This window comes from Microcaecilia unicolor, chromosome 1 (assembly GCF_901765095.1).
Source record: "Microcaecilia unicolor chromosome 1, aMicUni1.1, whole genome shotgun sequence".
In the NCBI taxonomy this organism is placed as follows: Eukaryota; Metazoa; Chordata; class Amphibia; order Gymnophiona; family Siphonopidae; genus Microcaecilia; species Microcaecilia unicolor.
The window spans coordinates 343,564,490-343,586,531 of NC_044031.1; the positions used below are offsets into that span (position 1 = coordinate 343,564,490).

At 51.3% G+C, this 22,042-nt stretch overlaps 1 protein-coding gene across 1 annotated transcript in view; it reads right to left on the reverse strand.

Moving 5' to 3' along the window:
- Window positions 1–22,042, reverse strand: part of KIF15 (kinesin family member 15) — a 1,036,090-nt gene that overhangs the window by 504,167 nt on the left and 509,881 nt on the right. Inside the window, 2 exon segments of the mRNA XM_030209299.1 lie at window positions 4,582–4,687; window positions 17,846–17,953. Coding sequence (XP_030065159.1) covers window positions 4,582–4,687; window positions 17,846–17,953 — 214 coding nt within the window.

The following is a 22,042-nucleotide window of genomic DNA, read 5'->3' on the forward strand; positions in this document are numbered from 1 at the left end:
AAAGAAAAGACTGAGGTGCGATGGGCGGGAAGATGGCCGCACCACGTGCTCGGAGGCTCTAGCAAAAGTTTGTTGCTATGGAAGAGTTCCGTTCCTGCGGCTGCCCGTGGACGCCAACCCATCAGTGAGAAAACGCAGCCTGCTTGTCCTTGGAGAATGGGCAATACTGTAAATGCATGCTAAGAGTCCTGTTTACTAAGGCGCAATTTTTGCATTTTTTATGCACCTACTATTAGAGCACGCTCTGTAGGCGCCTATAGGGATATTGTAGGCATGGTGCATGGTTAACGCATACATGGTTAACACGCATTAAGACGCTAATGCACCTATAACACAGTTTTAGTCAACGAGGCCCAAAGATTTTATCTTAAGAAGCTCTGTTTCAGACGTCATTAAATGAAAAGTAGTGCTAAGCCGACTGTACGATGAATAGCATACTGGATTCTGTCATTAAAAGCTTTATTTTATTTATTTTATTTTTGTTACATTTGTACCCCGTGCTTTCCCACTCATGGCAGGCTCAATGCGGCTTACATATTGTAGATGTCATCTGAAAGAAGTGGGGCTGAACAATCGATCGAGCAACCTGACAGTATTGCTGTAGATAAAGTCATGGACTAGTGATTAGAAAAATGTAAAATCTTACAATGCAAGTTGCTACAGGTGTTTCGTCTTATGAGAAAAGGGTGCCGATGTTTTAAGGTACACAGACTATTGGTCTAGACACTAACCAGCTTATTTTCGAAAGACGCCCATATTTTCGAACCAAATCTGGAGATAGGCGTCTTTCTCCTGTGGGTGCTCAAATCGGTATAATCGAAAGCCGATTTTGGGCGGCTTCAACTGCAATCTGTCGCGGAAACGACCAAAGTTGACAAGGGCGTGTCGGAGGCTGGTGAAGGAGGGACTGGGGGCGTGGTTATCGGCCGAGGAGAGCTGGGCATCCTTGGCCGATAATCAAAAAAAGAAAGGCGTTTTTAGCGCGAATTTGGGTCAATTTTTGGACCCTGTTTTTTCACGAACAAGTCCCCAAAAAGTGGCCCAACTGCCCAGATGACCACCGGAGGGAATCGGGGATGACCTCCCCGGACTCCCCCAATGGTCACTAATCCCCTCCAACCAAAAAAAACCCACTTGAAAAACCTTTTTTTGCCAACCTCTATGCCAGCCTCAAATGCCGTACCCACCTCCATGACAGCAGAATGTGTTCTATCCTGTGACAGCCTTTCCCTGGTTCTGATGTGCGTCTCGGGTGAGTGTGACACCTTTTCTGTTAGGTGCACTGCAGAGTCACATCAGCAATGCATTGTGGTGTGTGTAGGTATTGGGCTCCATGATTTCACTAGCTTGTGTTAAATGCTCACGATTTTGGTAGGCAACAGGTCTCCCTGGTACTTAGATTAGCAGTAGGTCAGAGCTGGCAGAATGCTGTACAATGCCCTCTTTCAGCAACATTCAACGTAAGAAACTAGGTTCTGTAACGTGGCTAACACATGAAAGGGATCTAAAACTGGCTTACAAAATGGCCACAACCTCATGGACTACCGGAAACAAAATAGGGCACACTCTCCCAGTAGGCAGGGGGAAAAGCCTACTGGGTCAGAGTGTGCCCTGTTTTGTTTCCGGTAGTCAATGAGGTAGTGGCCATTTTTGTAAGCCAGTTTTAGATCTCTTTCATGTGTTAGCCACGTTACAGAACCTAGCTCTTACGTTGAATGTTGCTGAAAGAGGGCATTGTACAGCATTCTGCCAGCTCTGACCTACTGCTAATCTCAGTACCAGGGAGACTCATTGCCAGTGGGGCACAACCTCTGATCTGCAGTTAACTGTGAGTAAACGTGCTTATTCCAATAAAGGACGTTTTCGGAGCGATTAGTCTTCAGGTGTCAACTGGTGTGCCATAGGTTATACAGCAGCAACAAGTCCTAGAGGCCTGCGTGTATGCAGGTCCCTGGAGCACTTTAGTGGGTACCGCAGTGGCACTTCAGGCAGGCGGACCCAGGACCATCCCCCTCCCACCTGTACACTTGTGCTGGTAAATGGGAGCCCTCCAAAACCCACTGTACCCACATGTAGGTTGCCCCCTTCACCCCTAAGAGCTATGGTAGTGTTGTACATTTGTGGGTAGTGGGTTTTGGGGAGGGGGGTTGGGGGGCTCTGCACCGTGGTAAGGGAGCTATGCATGTGGGATCAGTTTCTGAAGTCCACCGCACTGACCTCTAGGGTGCCCAGTTGGTGTCCTGGCATGTCAGGGGGGCCAGTGTACTACAAATCCTGGCCCCTCCCACGACCAAATGACTTGGATTAGGACGTTTGTGAGCTGGGCGTTTTTAGTTTCCATTATCGCTAAAAAACAAACGCCCAGCTCACAAACGAATAAATCCATGGCATATTTGGTCCGTACGAACCTTATTTTCGAACCGAAAGATGGACGCCCATTTTTTTCGAAAATACGGTCTGGTCCTCCCATTCATGTACCCGTTTTCGGAAATAGTCGCCCATGGAGATGGGCGTTCGTGTTCGATTATGCCCCTCTAAGTCAGCTTCTTAAGATAAAAACTTAGCATGCAATCTACAGTATTGCCCAATATTCATTAGAATTACTGTAGGTTTACTTATTTCGTCATTTATAAGGCATTATTTTATTTTTTCACTTATTTACATATATTGCATTTTGCTCACTAAACACAGCAGCATGTTGTGCACCAGCTTATACATCCTTCTCCTCCTTTTGAATATGATGTTACTGTCTGGTTTGAACACTATGTATATCTTTAGGAATATCGTACTGGTTATAACCATTAAGAATCTTCTTGATTTCATCCATATCCACGTGCTGATGACACAAAGTTATTCAAAATCGTTAATTCACAACAGGATTGTGAAAAATTACAGAAGGACCTTACAAGACTGGAAGACTGGGCGGCTAAATGGCAGATGACGTTTAATGTGATCAAGTGCAAGGTGATGCATGTGGGAAAAAAGAACCCGAATTATAGCTACGTCATGCAAGGTTCCACGTTAGGAGTTACGGACCAAGAAAAGGATCTGGGTGTCGTCGTCGATAATACACTGAAACCTTCTGCTCAGTGTGCTGCTGCGGCTCGGAAAGCGAATAGAATGTTGGGTATTATTAGGAAAGGTATGGAAAACAGGTGTGAGGATGTTATAATGCCGTTATATCGCTCCATGGTGCGACCGCACCTTGAGTATTGTGTTCAATTCTGCTCACCACATCTCAAGAAAGATATAGTGGAATTGGAAAAGGTGCAGCGAAGAGCGACAAAAATGATAGCGGGGATGGGACGACTTCCCTATGAAGAAAGACTAAGGAGGCTAGGGCTTTTCAGCTAGGAGAAGAGACGGCTTAGGGAGACATGATAGAGGTATATAAAATAATGAGTGGAATGGAACAGGTGGATGTGAAGCGTCTGTTCACGCGTTCCAAAAATACTAGGACTATTGGGCATGTGATGAAACTACAGTGTAGTAAATTTAAAACAAATAGGAGAAAATTTTTCTTCACCCAACGTGTAATTAAACTCTGGAATTCGTTGCCGGAGAACGTGGTGAAGGCGATTAGTTTAAAAGGGGGTTAGACGGTTTCCTAAGGACAAGTCCATAAACCGCTACTAAATGGACTTGGGGAAAATCCACAATTCTAGGAATAACATGTATAGAATGTTTGTACGTTTGGGAAGCTTGCCAGGTGCCCTTGGCCTGGATTGGCCGCTGTCATGGACAGGATGCTGGGCTCGATGGACCCTTGGTCTTTTCCCAATGAGGCATTACTTATGTACTTATGAGTACCTTTTTCCCCAATATATATATAATAGAGATTTAGTTCAACATGTAATAGACAATAATACACAATACATATTTGTATTCATTTTTCATAAAACACTTTTTTTTGAAAGAGAAGAATTTCGCAAGTGAGTTCTCAAATTGTACTTCTAACACACACCAGATATTTTATTTATTTTTATAAAATATAGGTCTTTAGAAAGAGAAGCTTTTAGCAAGTCAGTTTTCAAATTGTATATGTATTGACTATTATTTTCACCTATAGGTTCATAAGTTTTCTTTTTCATTTACTATTTAATTATTGTTTAATGCACGGTGTCACTCATGGCCGTGTTGGGTCGGTTTTATGCGTTTTATTATATAGACTTGTATTTAAAGAGTCTGTTTTATACCTTTTATAATAAAGACTTACATTTTGATTTCCTCGTTGAGTTTGCTTAACTCTTTTGTCTTACTGCTCACGTTTGAGTGAGGCACCTTTCCTCCTTTTTTCTTCTTTTGTTTAGACTTACGAGTAATGTCAGGAAATTCTTTTCAATAAAAAGTTCTTTAAAGTTAATTAAAACAAAAAAAAGAAAAGAAAAAAGGGAAGAGAAGAGATTCCAAAGATCCCCTTCAAATTTTTTTTTAAGTGACTCACTATCCAATTTGGATATATTGAGTCATGATCATTTATAGCAGCCATATCGTGTTAATTAAGAAAACACAAATCAGATCTAGCCATTCACCTTATTAAATCTAGCAAAGAACACTTCAGGTCTCTATGTGACAACTTACCATCATTTTTGCTCTGTGTTTCCTGAAGCTGCTTCTCAACAGCTTTTAACTGCTCCAGCTTCTCTTGCTGTGCCTTGTTCCTGTTAGCTCTTTCTGATGAGCAAAGCTTAGGAGAAGAGGAACAGTTAAAAGGGTGTACATACAACTACAATCTTCTTCATTCTGACACACATGAAAATCAAATTTAGGTCATTTCCAGGCTTTTATTAAGGTGTGCTGAAAAATGGGCAGCACTGTTAAGAAAATGTACATGATTTTACAAGTTTGCAAGAAATTGTTTCCTGCCTGCTCACTAGGCAGGCCTATATTATTGGACACAACGTCTTTTGCTTGGCATCATGGATAAAACATCAGTGACAGATTTAATGTTCAGAAACATTAAAGTTAAACAAATTTAGGGCCCTGTTTACTAAGGAGCGCTAGCATTTTTAGTGTGTGCTAAAAATTAGCGTGCACTAATGCTGGAGACACCCATATCTTCCTATGGGTGTCTCTAGGGTTAGTGTGCGCTAAAAGCGAATGCTACATACCTGTAGAAGGTATTCTCCGAGGACAGCAGGCTGATTGTTCTCACTGATGGGTGACGTCCTCGGCAGCCCCTCCAATCGGAAACTTCACTAGCAAAGTCCTTTGCTAGCTCTCGCGCGCCCATGCGCACCGCGCATGCGCGGCCGTCTTCCCGCCCGAACCGGCTCGTGTTCGTCAGTCCCGTATGTAGCAAGACAAAGACAAGGGAAGACACAACTCCAAAGGGGAGGCGAGCGGGTTTGTGAGAACAATCAGCCTGCTGTCCTCGGAGAATACCTTCTACAGGTATGTAGCATTCGCTTTCTCCGAGGAGAAGCAGGCTGCTTGTTCTCACTGATGGGGCATCCCTAGCCACCAGGCTCACTCAAAACAACAAACATTGTCAATTGGGCCTCGCAACGGTGAGGACATAACTGAGATTGACCTAATAACTTATCCAACTAACAAAGAGTGTAGCCTGGAACAGAATAAACATGGGCCTAGGGGGGTGGAGTTGGATTCTAAACCCCGAACAGATTCTGAAGCACTGACTGCCCGAACCGACTGTCGCGTCGGGTATCCTGCTGCAGGCAGTAATGAGATGTAAATGTGTGGACAGATGACCACGTCGCAGCTTTGCAGATCTCTTCAATAGTGGCTGACTTCAAGTGGGCCACTGACGCAGCCATGGCTCTGACATTGTGAGCCGTGACATGACCCTCAAGAGCCAGCCCAGCCTGGGCGTAAGTGAAGGAAATGCAATCTGCTAGCCAATTGGATATGGTGCGTTTCCCCACAGCCACTCCCCTCCTGTTGGGATCAAAAGAAACAAACAATTGGGCGGACTGTCTGTTGGGCTGTGTCCGCTCCAGATAGAAGGCCAATGCTCTTTTGCAGTCCAGTGTGTGCAGCTGACGTTCAGCAGGGCAGGAATGAGGACGGGAAAAAAATGTTGGCAAGACAACTGACTGGTTCAGATGGAACTTCGACACTACCTTCGGCAAGAACTTAGGGTGAGTGCGGAGGACTACTCTATTATGATGAAATCTGGTGTAAGGGGCCTGGGCTACCAGGGCCTGAAGCTCACTGACTCTACGAGCTGAAGTAACTGCCACCAAGAAAATGACCTTCCAGGTCAAGTACTTCAGATGGCAGGAGTTCAGTGGCTCAAAAGGAGGTTTCATCAGCTGGGTGAGAACGACATTGAGATCCCATGACACTGTAGGAGGTTTGACGGGGGGGCTTTGACAAAAGCAAACCTCTCATGAAGCGAACAACTAAAGGCTGTCCTGAGATCGGCTTACCTTCGACACGGTAATGGTATGCACTGATTGCGCTAAGGTGAACCCTTACAGAGTTGGTCTTGAGACCAGACTCAGACAAGTGCAGAAGGTAGTCAAGCAGGGTCTGTGTAGGACAAGAGCGAGGATCTAAGGCCTTGCTGTCACACCAGACGGCAAACCTCCTCCATAAAAAGAAGTAACTCCTCTTAGTGGAATCTTTTCTGGAAGCAAGACCCCAGAGACACCCTCTGACAGACCCAAAGAGGCAAAGTCTACGCTCTCAACATCCAGGCAGTGAGAGCCAGAGACTGGAGGTTGGGATGCAGAAGCGCCCCTTCGTCCTGTGTGATGAGGGTCGGAAAACACTCCAATCTCCACGGTTCTTCGGAGGACAACTCCAGAAGAAGAGGGAACCATATCTGACGCAGCCAAAAGGGAGCAATCAGAATCAGGTCTTGTCTGAGTTTCAACAAAGTCTTGCCCACCAGAGGTATGGGAGGATAAGCATACAGCAGACCTTCCCCCCAGTCCAGGAGGAAGGCATCCGATGCCAGTCGACCGTGGGCCTGAAGTCTGGAACAGAACTGAGGGACCTTGTGGTTGGCTTGAGATGCAAAGAGATCTACCAAGGGGGTGCCCCACACTTGGAAGATCTGGCGCACTACTCCGGAATTGAGCGCCCACTCGTGAGGTTGCATAACCCTGCTCAACCTGTCGGCCAGACTGTTGTTTACGCCTGCCAGATATGTGGCTTGGAGCCACATGCCGTAACGACAAGCCCAGAGCCACGTGCTGACGGCTTCCTGACACAGGGGGCGAGATCCGGTGCTCCCCTGCTTGTTGATGTAATACATGGCAACCTGGTTGTCTGTCTGAATTTGAATAATTTGATGGGACAGCCGATCTCTGAAAGCCTTCAGAGCGTTCCAGACTGCTCGTAACTCCAGTAGATTGATCTGCAGATCGCGTTCCTGGAGGGACCAGCTTCCTTGGGTGTGAAGTCCATCGACATGAGCTCCCCACCCCAGGAGAGATGCATCCGTAGTCAGCACCTTTTGTGGCTGAGGAATTTGGAAGAGAAGTCCCAGAGTCAAATTGGCCCAAATCGTCCACCAGCAAAGGGATTAGAGAAAACTCGTGGACAGGTGGATCACGTCCTCTAGATCCCCAGCAGCCTGAAACCACTGGGAAGCTAGGGTCCATTGAGCAGATCGCATGTGAAGACGAGCCATGGGAGTCACATGGACTGTGGAGGCCATGTGGCCAAGCAATCTCAACATCTGCCGAGCTGTGATCTGCTGGGACGCTCGTATCCAGGAGACGAGGGACAGCAGATTGTTGGCCCTCGTCTCCGGGAGATAGGCACGAGCCGTCCGAGAATCCAGCAGAGCTCCTATGAATTCGAGTCTCTGTACTGGGAGAAGGTGGGACTTTGGGTAATTTATCACAAACCCTAGTAGCACCAGGAGTCGAATAGTCATCTGCATGGACTGTAGAGCTCCTGCCTCGGAAGTGTTCTTCACCAGCCAATCGTCGAGATAAGGGAACACGTGCACTCCGAGCCTGCGAAGCGCTGTTGCTACCACAGCTAGGCACTTCGTGAACACTCTGGGCGCAGAGGCGAGCCCAAAGGGTAGCATACAGTACTGGAAGTGACGTGATCCCAGACTAAATCGAAGATACTGTCTGTGAGCTGGCAGTATCGGGATGTGAGTATAAGCATCCTTTAAGTCCAGAGAGCATAGCCAATCGTTTTCCTGAATCATGGGAAGAAGGGTGCCCAGGGAAAGCATCCTGAACTTTTCCTTGACCAGATATTTGTTCAGGGCCCTTAGGTCTAGAATGGAACGCATCCCCCCTGTTTTCTTTTCCACAAGGAAGTACCTGGAATAGAATCCCAGCCCTTCTTGCCCCGGTGGCACGGGCTCGACCGTATTGGTGCTGAGAAGGGCTGAGAGTTCCTCTGCAAGTACCTGCTTGTGCTGGAAGCTGAAGAACTGAGCTCCCTGTGGACAATTTGGAGGCATGGCGGCCAAATTGAGGGTGTATCCTTGCCGGACTATTTGGAGAACCCACTGGTCGGAGGTTATGAGAGGCCACCTTTGGTGAAAAACTTTCAACCTCCCCCCGACCGGCACGGACACTCTGACATCGGCTATGCTCTGCTGGAGCCAGTCAAAAGCTTGCCCCCTGCTTTTGCTGGGGAGCTGTGGGGCCTTGCTGAGGCGCATGCTGCTGACTAGAGCGAGCGCACTGGGGCTTAGCCTGGGCCGCAGGCTGTCGAGAGGGAGGACTGTACCTACGCTTACCAGAAGAGTAGGGAACAGCCCTCCTTCCCCCATAAAAACGTCTACCTGAAGAGGTAGATGCTGAAGGCTGCCGGCGGGAGAATTTGTTGAAAGCGGTATCCCGCTGGTGGAGCTGTTCTACCACCTGTTCGACTTTTTCTCCAAAAATGTTGTCCGCTCGGCAAGGGGAGTCCGCAATCCGCTGCTGGATTCTATTCTCCAGGTCGGAGGAACACAGCCATGAGAGTCTGCGCATCACCACACCTTGAGCAGCGGCCCTGGACGCAACATCATAGGTATCATTTACCCCTCTGGCCAGGAATTTTCTGCACGCCTTCAGCTGCCTGACCACCTCCTGAAACGGCTTGGCTTGCTCAGAAGGGAGCTTGTCCACCAAGCCCGCCAACTGCCGCACATTGTTCCGCATGTGGATGCTCGTGTAGAGCTGGTAGGACTGAATCTTGGCCACGAGCATAGAAGAATGGTAGGCCTTCCTCCCAAAGGAGTCTAAGGTTCTAGAGTCCTTGCCTGGGGGCGCCGAAGCATGCTCCCTAGAACTCTTAGCCTTCTTTAGGGCCAGATCCACCACACCAGAGTCGTGAGGCAACTGAGTGCGCATCAGCTCTGGGTCCCCATGGATCCGGTACTGGGATTCGATCTTCTTGGGAATGTGGAGATTACTTAGAGGCTTGGTCCAGTTCGCCAGCAATGTCTTTTTTAGGACATGATGCATGGGTACTGTGGGCGCTTCCTTAGGTGGAGAAGGATAGTCCAAGAGCTCAAACATCTCAGCCCTGGGCTCATCCTCCACGACCACCGGGAAGGGGATGGCCGTAGACATCTCCCGGACAAAGGCCGCGAAAGACAGACTCTCGGGAGGAGAAAGCTGCCTTTCAGGGGGAAGGAGTGGGATCAGAAGGAAGGCCATCAGACTCCTCGTCAGAGAAATATCTGATGTCCTCCTCCTCCTCCCACGAGGCCTCACCATCGGTATCAGACAAGTTCATGAACCTGTGTCTGAAGCCGTGCCCGACTCGACTCCGTGGAAACACAGCCACGGTGGGAGCGCCAAGAGGTAGACTCCCTCGCCAGCACCGGCGAAGCTCCCTCCACCGACGTTGTCGGGAGTCTTCCTGGGAGGGCGGCCGCAGCCAGTACCGCAAGCGGTACCGATGCCGGAGACCTCACCCCAGGCAAAGGGCCACCCGTCGCCTTGCTCGACGGTACCGGAGGTGCAAGCACCCCCGGTACCGGAGGAAAAGGGCGCAACAGCTCTCCAAGAACGGCCCGGAGACTCTCGTGCAGAGCGGCTGTGGAGAAAGACTGGGAAGCCGATGCAGGCGTCGAGGTCAGAGTCTGTTCCGGGCGTGGAGGCGGTTCAGGGCTGTCCAAGGTGGAGCACATCGACACCTCCTGAACAGAGGGTGAGCGGTCCTCCCGGTGCCGATGCCTACTGGGTGCCGACTCCCTCGGCGACCCAGAGCACTCGGTACCAAGACGGGAAGGAGACCGGTGTCGATGCTTCTTTCATTTCTTCAAACGAAGCATGTCACCGGAGCTTCCCGGTACCGACGACGAGGACGTAGAATCCAACCGTCTCTTCCTCTGGGCCGAGGCCGAAGAAGGTCAGTCTCGGGGGGGCTGTGCCACAGGAGCCCTCAGGGCAGGAGGAGACCCACCCAAAGGCTCACTGCCACCAGCAGGGGAATGGACAGCCCTCACCTGCACTCCAGTCGAAGCACTACCGTCCGATGACATCAGCAACAGCGGAGGTCCCGGTACCACTGACGTCGACGCAGCCTTCCGATGTCTCGGTACCGACGATGCAGAGGGTCGAAGCCTCGATGCTGTCGATGCCGAGGTCGAAGACTTCGATACACTCGATGCGTCCTGTGCTGTTGTCGTTGAAGAGACCGAGAACACCACGTTCCACTGGGCCAATCTCGCTACCTGAGTCCTCTTTTGTAAAAGAGCACAAAGACTGCAGGCCTGCGGGCGGTGCCCAGCCCCCAGACACTGAAGACACGAAGCGTGCCTATCAGTGAGCGAGATTACCCGGGCGCACTGGGTGCACTTTTTGAAGCAGCTGGGAGACTTCGATGACATGGGCGGAAAAATCACGCTGGCGAAATCAAGATTCCCGATGACGACGAAAGGCACCAAAAATAAGGGAGAGAAAACCCGTACCGAGGCCAAAAAGCGAAAGGAAACTTATGCTGGGGAAAAGCTGGACACACAGGAAGGGACAAAGACCGAAAGGTCTTTTTTTTTTTTTTAGCGAAAATCGTGAAGACGCGCGAGGGTCAACTTGAGGGGCACGATACGGCAGCAAAACACGACTGTCCCGAGCGCGGACAAAAGAAGACTGACGAACACGAGCCGGTTCGGGCAGGAAGACGGCCGCGCATGCGCGGTGTGCATGGGCACGCGAGAGCTAGCAAAGGTCTTTGCTAGTGAAGTTTCCGACTGGAGGGGCTGCCGAGGACGTCACCCATCAGTGAGAACAAGCAGCCTGCTTGTCCTCGGAGAAACGTTAGCGCGCCTACCGCACAGCTTAGTAAACAGGGCCCTTAGTGTTCTTTAAATGGACAATTGGCTTTAGAACCTACTTTTTGAGGGGCATTTTTCAAATTGCCCACACCAGGGCGAAGATCAAATATACTTTTTACCTACATTAAACAAATTAAGGCAAAAGACTAGGTACTTTGGATTAGTGAATGATACATACCTGTAGCAGGTGTTCTCCGAGGACAGCAGGCTGATTGTTCTCACGACTGGGTGACGTCCGCGGCAGCCCCCACCAACCGGAAAAAAGCTTCGCGGGCGGTCCGCACGCAGGGCACAAGCACCGCGCATGCGCGGCCGTCTTCCCGCTCGTGCGTGACCGTTCCCGCCAGTTGAATGCCAAGCAAGAAAACAACATGAAAACGCAACTCCAAAGGGGAGGAGGGAGGGTAGGTGAGAACAATCAGCCTGCTGTCCTTGGAGAACACCTGCTACAAGTATGTGTCATTCACTTTCTCCGAGGACAAGCAGGCTGCTTGTTCTCATGACTGGGGTATCCCTAGCTCTCAGGCTCACTCAAAACAAGAACCCAGGTCAATTGAACCTCGCAACGGCGAGGGTATAACAGAAATTGACCTGCGAAGAACAACTAACTGAGAGTGCAGCCTGACCAGAATAAATTCGGGTCCTGGAGGGTGGAGTTGGACTTACACCCCAAACAGATTCTGCAGCACCGACTGCCCGAACCGACTGTCGCGTCGGGTATCCTGCTGGAGGCAGTAATGTGATGTGAATGTGTGGACAGATGACCACGTCGCAGCCTTGCAAATCTCTTCAATAGTGGCTGACTTCAAGTGGGCCACTGACGCTGCCATGGCTCTAACACTATGAGCCATGACATGACCCTCAAGAGCCAGCCCAGCCTGGGCGTAAGTGAAGGAAATGCAATCTGCTAACCAATTGGAGATGGAGCGTTTCCCGACAGCGACCCCTAGCCTGTTAGGGTCGAAAGAAATAAACAATTGGGCGGACTGTCTGTGGGGCTGTGTCCGCTCCAAGTAGAAGGCCAATGCTCTCTTGCAGTCCAATGTGTGCAACTGACGTTCAGCAGGGCAGGTATGCGGCCTGGGGAAGAATGTTGGCAAGACAATTGACTGGTTAAGATGGAACTCCGACACCACCTTCGGCAGGAACTTTGGGTGGGTGCGGAGCACTACTCTGTTGTGATGAAATTTGGTATATGGAGCATGAGCTACTAGGGCTTGAAGCTCACTGACCCTACGAGCTGAAGTAACTGCCACCAAGAAAATGACCTTCAAGGTCAAATACTTCAGATGGCAGGTATTCAGTGGCTCAAAAGGAGGTTTCATCAGCTGGGTGAGGACGACGTTGAGATCCCATGACACTGTAGGAGGCTTGATAGGGGGCTTTGACAAAAGCAAGCCTCTCATGAATCGAACGACTAAAGGCTCTCCAGAGATGGCTTTACCTTCCACACGATAATGGTAAGCGCTAATCGCACTAAGGTGATTCCTTACTGAGTTGGTCTTGAGGCCAGACTCCGATAAGTGCAGAAGGTATTCAAGCAGGTTCTGTGCAGGGCAAGAACGAGGTTCTAGGGCCTTGCTCTCACACCAAACGACAAACCTCCTCCACTTGAAAAAATAACTTTTTTTAGTGGAATCCTTCCTAGAGGCAAGCAAGACACGGGAGACACCCTCAGACAGACCCAACGCAGTGAAGTCTACGCCCTCAACATCCAGGCTGTGAGAGCCAGGGACTGAAGGTTGGGGTGCAGCAACGCTCCGTCGTTCTGCGAGATGAGAGTCGGAAAACACTCCAATCTCCACGGTTCTTCGGAGGACAATTCCAGAAGAAGAGGGAACCAGATCTGACGGGGCCAAAAGGGCGCTATCAGAATCATGGTGCCGTGGTCTTGCTTGAGCTTCAGTAAGGTCTTCCCCACCAAAGGTATGGGAGGATAAGCATACAGGAGGCCGGTCCCCCAATGGAGGAGAAAGGCATCCGACGCCAGTCTGCCGTGTGCCCGAAGTCTGGAACAGAACAGAGGCAGCTTGTGGTTGGTCTGAGAGGCGAAAAGGTCCACAGAGGGGGTGCCCCACTCTCGGAAGATCTTGCGTACCACTCTGGAATGGAGCGACCACTCGTGCGGTTGCATGACTCTGCTCAGTCTGTCGGCCAGACTGTTGTTTACACCTGCCAGGTACGTGGCTTGAAGGAGCATGCCGAACTGGCAAGCCCAGCGCCACATGCCCATGGCTTCCTGACACAAGGGGCGAGATCCGGTGCCCCCCTGCTTGTTGGTGTAATACATTGCAACCTGATTGTCTGTCCGAATTTGGATAATTTGGCAGGACAGCCGATCTCTGAAAGCCTTCAGTGCGTTCCAGATCGCTCGGAGCTCCAGGAGGTTGATCTGCAGATCCTTTTCCTGGAGGGACCACAGACCCTGGGTGTGAAGCCCATCGACATGAGCTCCCCACCCCAGGCGAGATGCATCCGTCGTCAGCACTTTCGTGGGCTGCGGAATTTGGAATGGACGTCCCAGGGTCAAATTGGTCCGGATGGTCCACCAGAGCAGTGAAGTGCGGCAACTGGTGGAGAGGCGGATGACATCTTCTAGATTCCCGGTGGCCTGAAGCCACTGGGAAGCTAGGGTCCATTGAGCAGATCTCATGTGAAGACGAGCCATGGGAGTCACATGAACTGTGGAGGCCATATGACCCAGAAGTCTCAACATCTGCCGAGATGTGACCTGCTGAGACGCTCTGGTTTGCGAAGCCAGGGACAGGAGATTGTTGGCCCTCGCTTCGGGAAGGAAGGCCTGAGCCGTCTGGGTATTCAGCAGAGCTCCTATGAATTCCAGAGACTGAGTCGGCTGGAGATGGGACTTTGGGTAATTTATCACAAACCCCAGCAGCTCCAGGAGTTGAGTAGTGCACTGCATGGACCGGAGGGCTCCTGCCTCCGAGGTGTTCTTGACCAGCCAATCGTCGAGATATGGGAACACGTACACTCCCAGCTTGCGAAGGTATGCCGCTACCACCACGAGGCACTTTGTAAACACTCGTGGGGCAGAGGCGAGCCCAAAGGGCAGCACACAATACTGAAAGTGCCGTGCGCCCAGGCGGAATCTGAGATACTGTCTGTGAGCTGGCAGTATCGGGATGTGAGTGTATGCATCCTTCAAATCCAGGGAACATAGCCAATCGTTTTTCTGAATCATTGGCAGAAGGGTGCCCAAGGAAAGCATCCTGAACTTTTCTTTGACCAGGAATTTGTTCAGGCCTCTCAGGTCTAGGATGGGACGCATCCCCCCTGTTTTCTTTTCCACAAGGAAGTACCTGGAATAGAATCCCTGCCCTTCCTGCCCGGGTGGTACGGGCTCGACCGCATTGGCGCTGAGAAGGGCGGAGAGTTCCTCTGCAAGTACCTGCTTGTGATGGGAGCTGAAGGACTGAGCTCCCGGAGGACAATTTGGTGGCAGGGAGGCCAAATTCAAGGCGTATCCGCACCGCACTATTTGGAGAACCCACTGGTCGGAGGTTATGAGAGGCCACCTTTGGTGAAAAAATTTTAACCTCCCTCCGACCGGCAGATCATCCGGTACGGACACTTTGAGGGCGGCTATGTTCCCGTGGATCCAGTCAAAAGCCCGTCCCCGGCTTCTGCTGTGGAGGTGCAGGTGGCTGCTTAGGCGCACGCTGTTGACGAGAACGAGCGCGCTGGGGCTGTCCCTGTGCCTGACGAGGCCTTCGGGCCGGCTGGGTGTACCTACGCCTTGCAAAGGAATAGGGCACAGCCTGCCGGGCCCGGGAAAAACATCCACCAGCTGAGGTGGATGCTGAAGGCGCCCGGTGGGAGAGCTTGTCGAGGGCGGTTTCCCGCTGATGCAGTTGGTCCACCAGCTGCTCGACCTTCTCACCAAAAATGTTATCCCCCCGGCAAGGGACATCGGCCAATCTCTGCTGGGTGCGGTTGTCCAGGTCAGAGGCACGCAGCCATGAGAGCCTGCGCATCACTATACCTTGGGCCGCAGCACGAGACGCCACGTCACAGGTGTCATAGATACCCCTGGACAGGAACTTTCTGCACGCCTTCAGCTGCCTGACCACCTCCTGATAAGGCCTGGACTGCTCCGGCGGGAGCTTATCGCCCAGGTCCGCCAGCTGCTTCACATTGTTCGTATAGAGCTGGTATGACTGGATGCGGGTCACGAGCATGGAGGATTGGTAGGCCTTCCTCCCAAACGAGTCCAGAGTGCGAGACTCCCGCCCCGGGGGCGCCAAGGCGGTATCCCTCGAACTCCGTGCCCTCTTGAGAGCAGAATCCACGACCGCCGAGTCATGGGGCAATTGTGGCCGCATTAACTCTGGGTCTGAGTGGATCCTGTACTGGGACTCTGCTTTCTTGGGAATGGTGGGATTAGATAATGGTCGCATCCAGTTCCGAAGCAGTGTCTCCTTGAGGACATTGTGCAGCGGCACCGTGGTGGACTCTCTAGGTGGTGATGGATAGTCGAGGACCTCGAGCATCTCAGCCCTCGGCTCATCCACGGAGACCACGGGAAAGGGAATGCTAATAGACATATCCCGCACAAAGGAGGCAAAAAAGAGACTCTCAGGAGGGGAGAGCTTCCTCTCTGGTGAAGGCGTGGGGTCCGAGGGAAGACCCGCAGACTCCTCGGAGGAGAAATATCTGGGGTCCTCCTCTTCCCCCCACGAGGCCTCTTCCTCGGTATCGGACATAAGCTCATGTAGCTGAGTCCTGAACCGGGCCCGGCTCGACGTCGAGGCACCGAGGCCTCGATGTCGTCGAGCGGTGGGCTCCCGCGCCGGCGGGGACGAAGCTCCCTCCATCGACGTCGACGGGGACTCCACCTGCGTGGCGGTCAAGACCGGCGCCGCAAGCGGCGGTGGCGTCGATGGCCTCGGCACCGGGCTAGAGCTCGCCGGCGCCACAGTCATCGGCGCCGAGGGCGCAAGCACCCCCGGCACCGGCATAGCCTGGCGCATCAGCCCTTCCAGGATCCCTGGAAGGATGGCTCGGAGGCACTCGTCCAGGCCAGCTGTCGGGAAAGACGTGGGGGCCGGTAGAGGCATCGGTGCCGGAAGCTGCTCAGGTCCAGGAGACTGCACCGAAGTGCTGGGACCCTGACGTGGCGGTACCTCCACCACCGAGGGGGACCTCTCCTCTCGACGCGGACGCTTCGGCGTCGACTCCTCTCTGGTACCGAGAGCCGGATGCGTCGAGGGCGACCGGTGACGGTGCTTCTTTGCCTTCTTACGGTGCCCGTCACCGGCGCCAGGTGGTATGGAGGAGGAGGAGGTGGATCCCCCTCGGTCCCGAGGAACCGGGTCAGACAGGGTTCGGTCCCGAAGGCCACGGGCCGAAGGAGTGACCGGGGCCGACTGCCCACGCGGTCTCTCACCTCTACCCTCACCGGAGGACCGGCGGGCCGACGGGACCTGTTCTCCTGGGGTCGATGCCATCGGTGCCGATTTTTCGGGCATCGATACCGGTACCGAAGGACCGGGCGTCGATACCGATGCCGTCGAAGTCGACGTCGAGGGGCCGGCGCAAGTTCCAAAAAGACGGTCCCGCAGAACTTGCCTCGCAACCTGAGTCCGTTTCCGGAGACCGAGACACAGAGAACACGACTTGAGATTGTGCTCCGGCCCGAGGCACTGGAGGCACCAAGCGTGGGTGTCGGTCTGCGAGATCGGCCGGCCGCACCGACCACACTTCTTAAATCCACTCGGGACCTTCGAGGACATCGACGGAAAAATCGCGTGGGCGAAGTTAAAGTCGTCGATGGTGGCGGAAATCACACCTCGAAAAACAAATCGATCGAGCGGCCACAAGGCCGCAACGCGACGGCCTCACTAGAAAACGAGGGAAAAAGAAGCGCGTGCTCTCTTTTTTTTTTTTTTGACAAACTAAAGAGGAGCGCGCGGCAACAATTAAACTAAACAAAGTAAACAAAATCGCGTAAACGCGACGGTCTTTCCGGGGCTGCGAAGGGAGAGCGGCGACGGCACGACTCTCCTCAGGTGCGGAAAGGAAAAGACTGGCGGGAACGGTCACGCACGAGCGGGAAGACGGCCGCGCATGCGCGGTGGGCGTGCCCTGCGTGCGGACCGCCCGCGAAGCTTTTTTCCGGTTGGTGGGGGCTGCCGCGGACGTCACCCAGTCGTGAGAACAATCAGCCTGCTTGTCCTCGGAGAAGAAAACGTACAATAGATGCAAAGAATATCCAGATACTTTTATCTACTTTTCTGCAGATAAAGTTTTGCTATATGCTCACCTCTAAACTAAAGATGCTTTTGAAAGGCCTCCTTTCAATGTAGTTAGAAGTATACTCAAGTGAAAATATGTGCAGACTTGCTGCATTGGAGAACAAGTTTTAGACAGCTAATTTAACACAGGTAAGACACTTTCTACCAAAGAAAATTGCTTTGAAAACTGTTCTGTTGACATTTAAGTAAAACATTATACTAGAGTTTAGATTCTGTTTAAATTTTTTTTTAATTATATGTATAAAGAACAAATAATGGGAATCATAACAACTCTGTTCATCACACAAAAATGGATTCTTCAATGAGCAATAACATACATGATGCTATATACCAAATTTAACATGCACAGACTCATCTTCACCTCTGCCATTTGGGAAGAATGATGTTCCAATTTATCAACCTGCTGTTGAAGCTTCATATTTTTACTCTCTTCATCATCCAGCTTTGCCTGGAGTGTATTTACTTGTTCCTAAAACAGATATTTCATGAGAATTAAAATTACCTACAGCAACATCTTAAGGATAAGCAACCATGCTATCAACTTAAACATGTATCATGAGATGTCATGTATAATGCTCTTGATGGTACCATGCAGCTGATGAAGCTGTGCTTGCGGTCTAAGAAAGGGAGATGTACAGGCCTGCAGCAGAGGCGCTATGCCTATGTGGCCTTGGGGGGGGGGGGGGGGGGAACCTGTCCCACCAAAACTCGAAAAGTCCAGACCCATACCAAAAGGGACACAGCCTATAGAACGATGGATAGAGAAGCAGTGGAGCAGCCCAGAAGCAGCAATAGGGATACTCCAATACACATAAATACCTCACCTTCGGAGATGGAGTCATGCTGAAACTCCAAACCCAGAGTCAAGCCTAGCATTGAAGGACAGAGCCAGGCTAACAGAGGGGAAGAAAAGCCACCCCCCCAATCGGAGATGCTCAATACCCATAGCAGCAACCTGCCGCAAAAGGCATAGATGGAGCTATGGCCTAGGGCCAGAGGAAGCGCGATGCTCTACTGGCAGACTGCAATGTGCCATATCTGCACAGAAAGAGACATGCCCCACTCACAATGAGAGCAGCATGCTCCACAGCCATAGAATATGAAAAACCGCACAGTCAAACGGGACGCAGCTAGCATATAACCAAAGAAGGATGCCATCTTGAAACACAGGGGCTACGTTCAACCATAGCATGGAAGAATGCTGGCAGGGGACACTGGGAACGCTGTTGAGATGCTGCCCAAAGAGGTACACCCAACAAGCAGCCTTCCAAACTGCTGCTAGAGGACAGCCAAAACGTACACTGCGCCCCTGCAGCCCATGGAATCAAGAATACTGTACATGGGGAACAAATAACCATGCTCCACACTCAGAGAAAATGCAAAATGTAGGAGCCCTTCTAACCACCCAAATACTGAACCATGCTCAACAAGCCAGAGATGGGATAAAGGTATGCCCTATAGCCAGAGAAGCTATGCCTATAGCCCCCCCCCCCCCCCCCCAGTGCAGAGACTGAGGAGTGCCCAACAGGCCAAGAGAAGATGAAGCCGGCATGATAGTCCAAGTGAACCAATGAGCATCGCCAGCATGCCACCATTAAGATGCTGGCAGCCTACTGGTGACCAGGAAGCAAGCAGCTCACCCTGAGGCCACCAGTGTGTAGCCCAGAAGCAGGCATACTTTATAGCCCTCACTACAGCATAAGGATGCCAGAACAGGTGACACCAGCACATACCTAAGCCGAGCCTGACCAGCCAATTGTAGTCAGCAAGCAGCACCACAAGATGGTGCTAGGAGCAATCACATTAAGAAGCTGCTGAGGAACCACAATACAAGCAGCATCAAAAGGCAGCAGACAGCGAAGAACCAATAATTAGAACGCAGGAAACCGAGAAATGCTACCCAGCAGTGTGCAAAGATCCAATCTATGGCAGGTTAGAAGTATGCCGCACTCTTTTAGTGCCCCAGAGGTGCTGCCCATGCCACCAAGAAGCAGTGCCATGAAACAGGGACATGGCGCATGCTAAAGGGTACCATGGTTTTACTGTCATCATTTTAAGAATTTTTTTTATATTATCTTTGATATTTTCAACCTTTTTTTAAACTTTAAATACAGTGAAAACAATGGATACCACTTACCTGAATAGTTATTTTCAAAAGGGGAATCAGTGTTTTAAGGGTGAATTTTATCTACAGATTCAAGGGGTCATGATGGGGGCAACCCTAGCTCCATCAATAGCCTCATTATATATGGCACAATTTGAAGAGTGATACATTTATCTGTGTATTCAATTTTAATCTGTGTTATTGTGGAAAAGGTACCTGGATGACATTTATTTTTGCTTTGGTCTGGCACTGAAGAGTCTCTACTGGATTTCATGAATTGGATCAATACAGTGGATGAAAATTTACATTTTGATATTACTTATGATTATTCTAAGATTAATTTTCTTGATATTCAAATGACATACTGGTGATCATTTTTGTACTACTTTATATTACAAAGCAGTGGATCATTAATAATTATCTTAGGTTTCACAGTTATCATCCTTTCCATCTCAAAGCTGGTTTGCCAGTCAGTTTTTGCAATTACAACGCATTTGTTCCGACGATCATGAATTTAAAAGACAAGCTAACCTTTTTGGTATTGACTTCTTCCGCAGGGTTATCCGGATTCAGTGATTAAAAAAGCTTACAAACAAGCCAAATATGCCCAGAGGTCTTATTTGATTCAATATAAGCATGACATTTCTCCAGATAACTTGGTCTGTGATTTACCATACTCACGGGTATCTGGACAGCTTACTAAACTTATTCATGAACACTGGCATATTGCACTCGTGTTTTGACCAGCATCCTACTATTGCTTTACAACGGGTCAGGAATATTGGCCAATATCAAACCAGTTAACAATAGTAGTCACTAGGAAGAAAATACATCTCATTCTTGCTGTAATTCCTGTCAATGGTGTGCATCTTCTTTATTAGGCTCTGCTTCGACTGATGTTCGAACAGGAAGCATGCTCCCTAGAACTCTTAGCCTTTTTTAGGGCCAAATCCACAACTCCAGAGTCGTGAGGCAACTGAGTGCGCATCAGCTCTGGGTCCCCATGGATCCGGTACTGGGACTCGATCTTCTTGGGAATGTGGGGATTACTTAATGGCTTGGTCCAGTTCGCCAGCAATGTCTTTTTCAGGACATGATGCATGGGTACTGTGGACACTTCCTTAGGTGGAGAACGATAGTCCAGGAGCTCAAACATTTCAGCCCTGGGCTCGTCCTCCACAACCACCGGGAAGGGGATGGCCGTAGACATCTCCCGGACAAAGGCCACAAAAGACAGACTCTCGGGAGGAGAAAGCTGCCTTTCAGGGGAGGGAGTGGGATCAGAAGGAAGGCCATCAGACTCCTCGTCAGAAAAGTATCTGATGTCCTCCTCCTCCTCCCACGAGGCCTCGCCATCGGTATCAGACACAAGTTCACGGACCTGTGTCTGAAGCCGTGCCCGGCTCGACTCCGTGGAACCACGGCCACGGTGTGAACGTCGAGAGGTAGACTCCCTCGCTTGCACCTGTGAAGCTCTCTCCGCCGACGTCGTCGGGGAGCCTTTCTGGGAGGCGACCGCAGTCGGTACCGCAAGTGGCACCGATGTCGGAGACCTCACCCCGGGCAAGGGGCCAGCCGGCGCCTCACTCGACGGTACCGGTGGCGCAAGCACCCCCGGTACCGGAGGGGAAGGGCGCAACAGCTCTCCCAGGATCTCTGGGAGGACGGCCCGGAGACTCTCGTGCAGAGCGGCTGTAGAGAAAGACATGGAAGCCGATGCAGGTGTCGATGTCAGAGTCTGCTCCGGGCGTGGAGGCTGTTCCGGGCTGTCCAAAGTGGAGCGCATCGACACCTCCTGAATAGAGGGTGAGCGGTCCTCTCGGTGCCGATGCCTACTGGGTGCCGACTCCCTCGGCGACCCAGAGCTCTCAGTACCGACACGGGAAGGAGACTGGTGTCGATGCTTCTTTGACTTCTTCAAATGAAGCATGTCACCGGAAACTCCCGGCACCGACGTAGAATCCAGCCGTCGCTTCCTCGGGGCCGAGGCCGAAGAAGGTCGGTCTCGGGGGGGCTGTACCGCAGGAGCCCTCAGGGTAGGGGGAGACCCACCCGAAGGCTCACCGCCACCAGCAGGGGAATGGACAGCCCTCACCTGCACTCCAGTCGAAGCACCACCGTCCGACGACATCAGCAGAAGTGGAGGTTCCGGTACCACCGACGCCGACGCAGCCTTCCGATGTCTCGGCCCCGATGCAGAGGGTCGATGCCTCGATGCACTCGATGCAGTCGCCGCCGAGGACGGAGGTCTTGACGCTGCCGACGTCGATGCACTCGATACTCCCGGTGCCGATGCCGACGAAGAGCCCGAGAACAAAACGTTCCACTGGGCCAATCTCGCTACCTGAGTCCTTTTCGGTAAAAGGGCGCAAAGACTACAGGCCTGCGGGCGGTGCCCAGCCCCCAGACACTGAAGACACAACGCGTGCCTGTCAGTGAGCGAGATTACCCGGA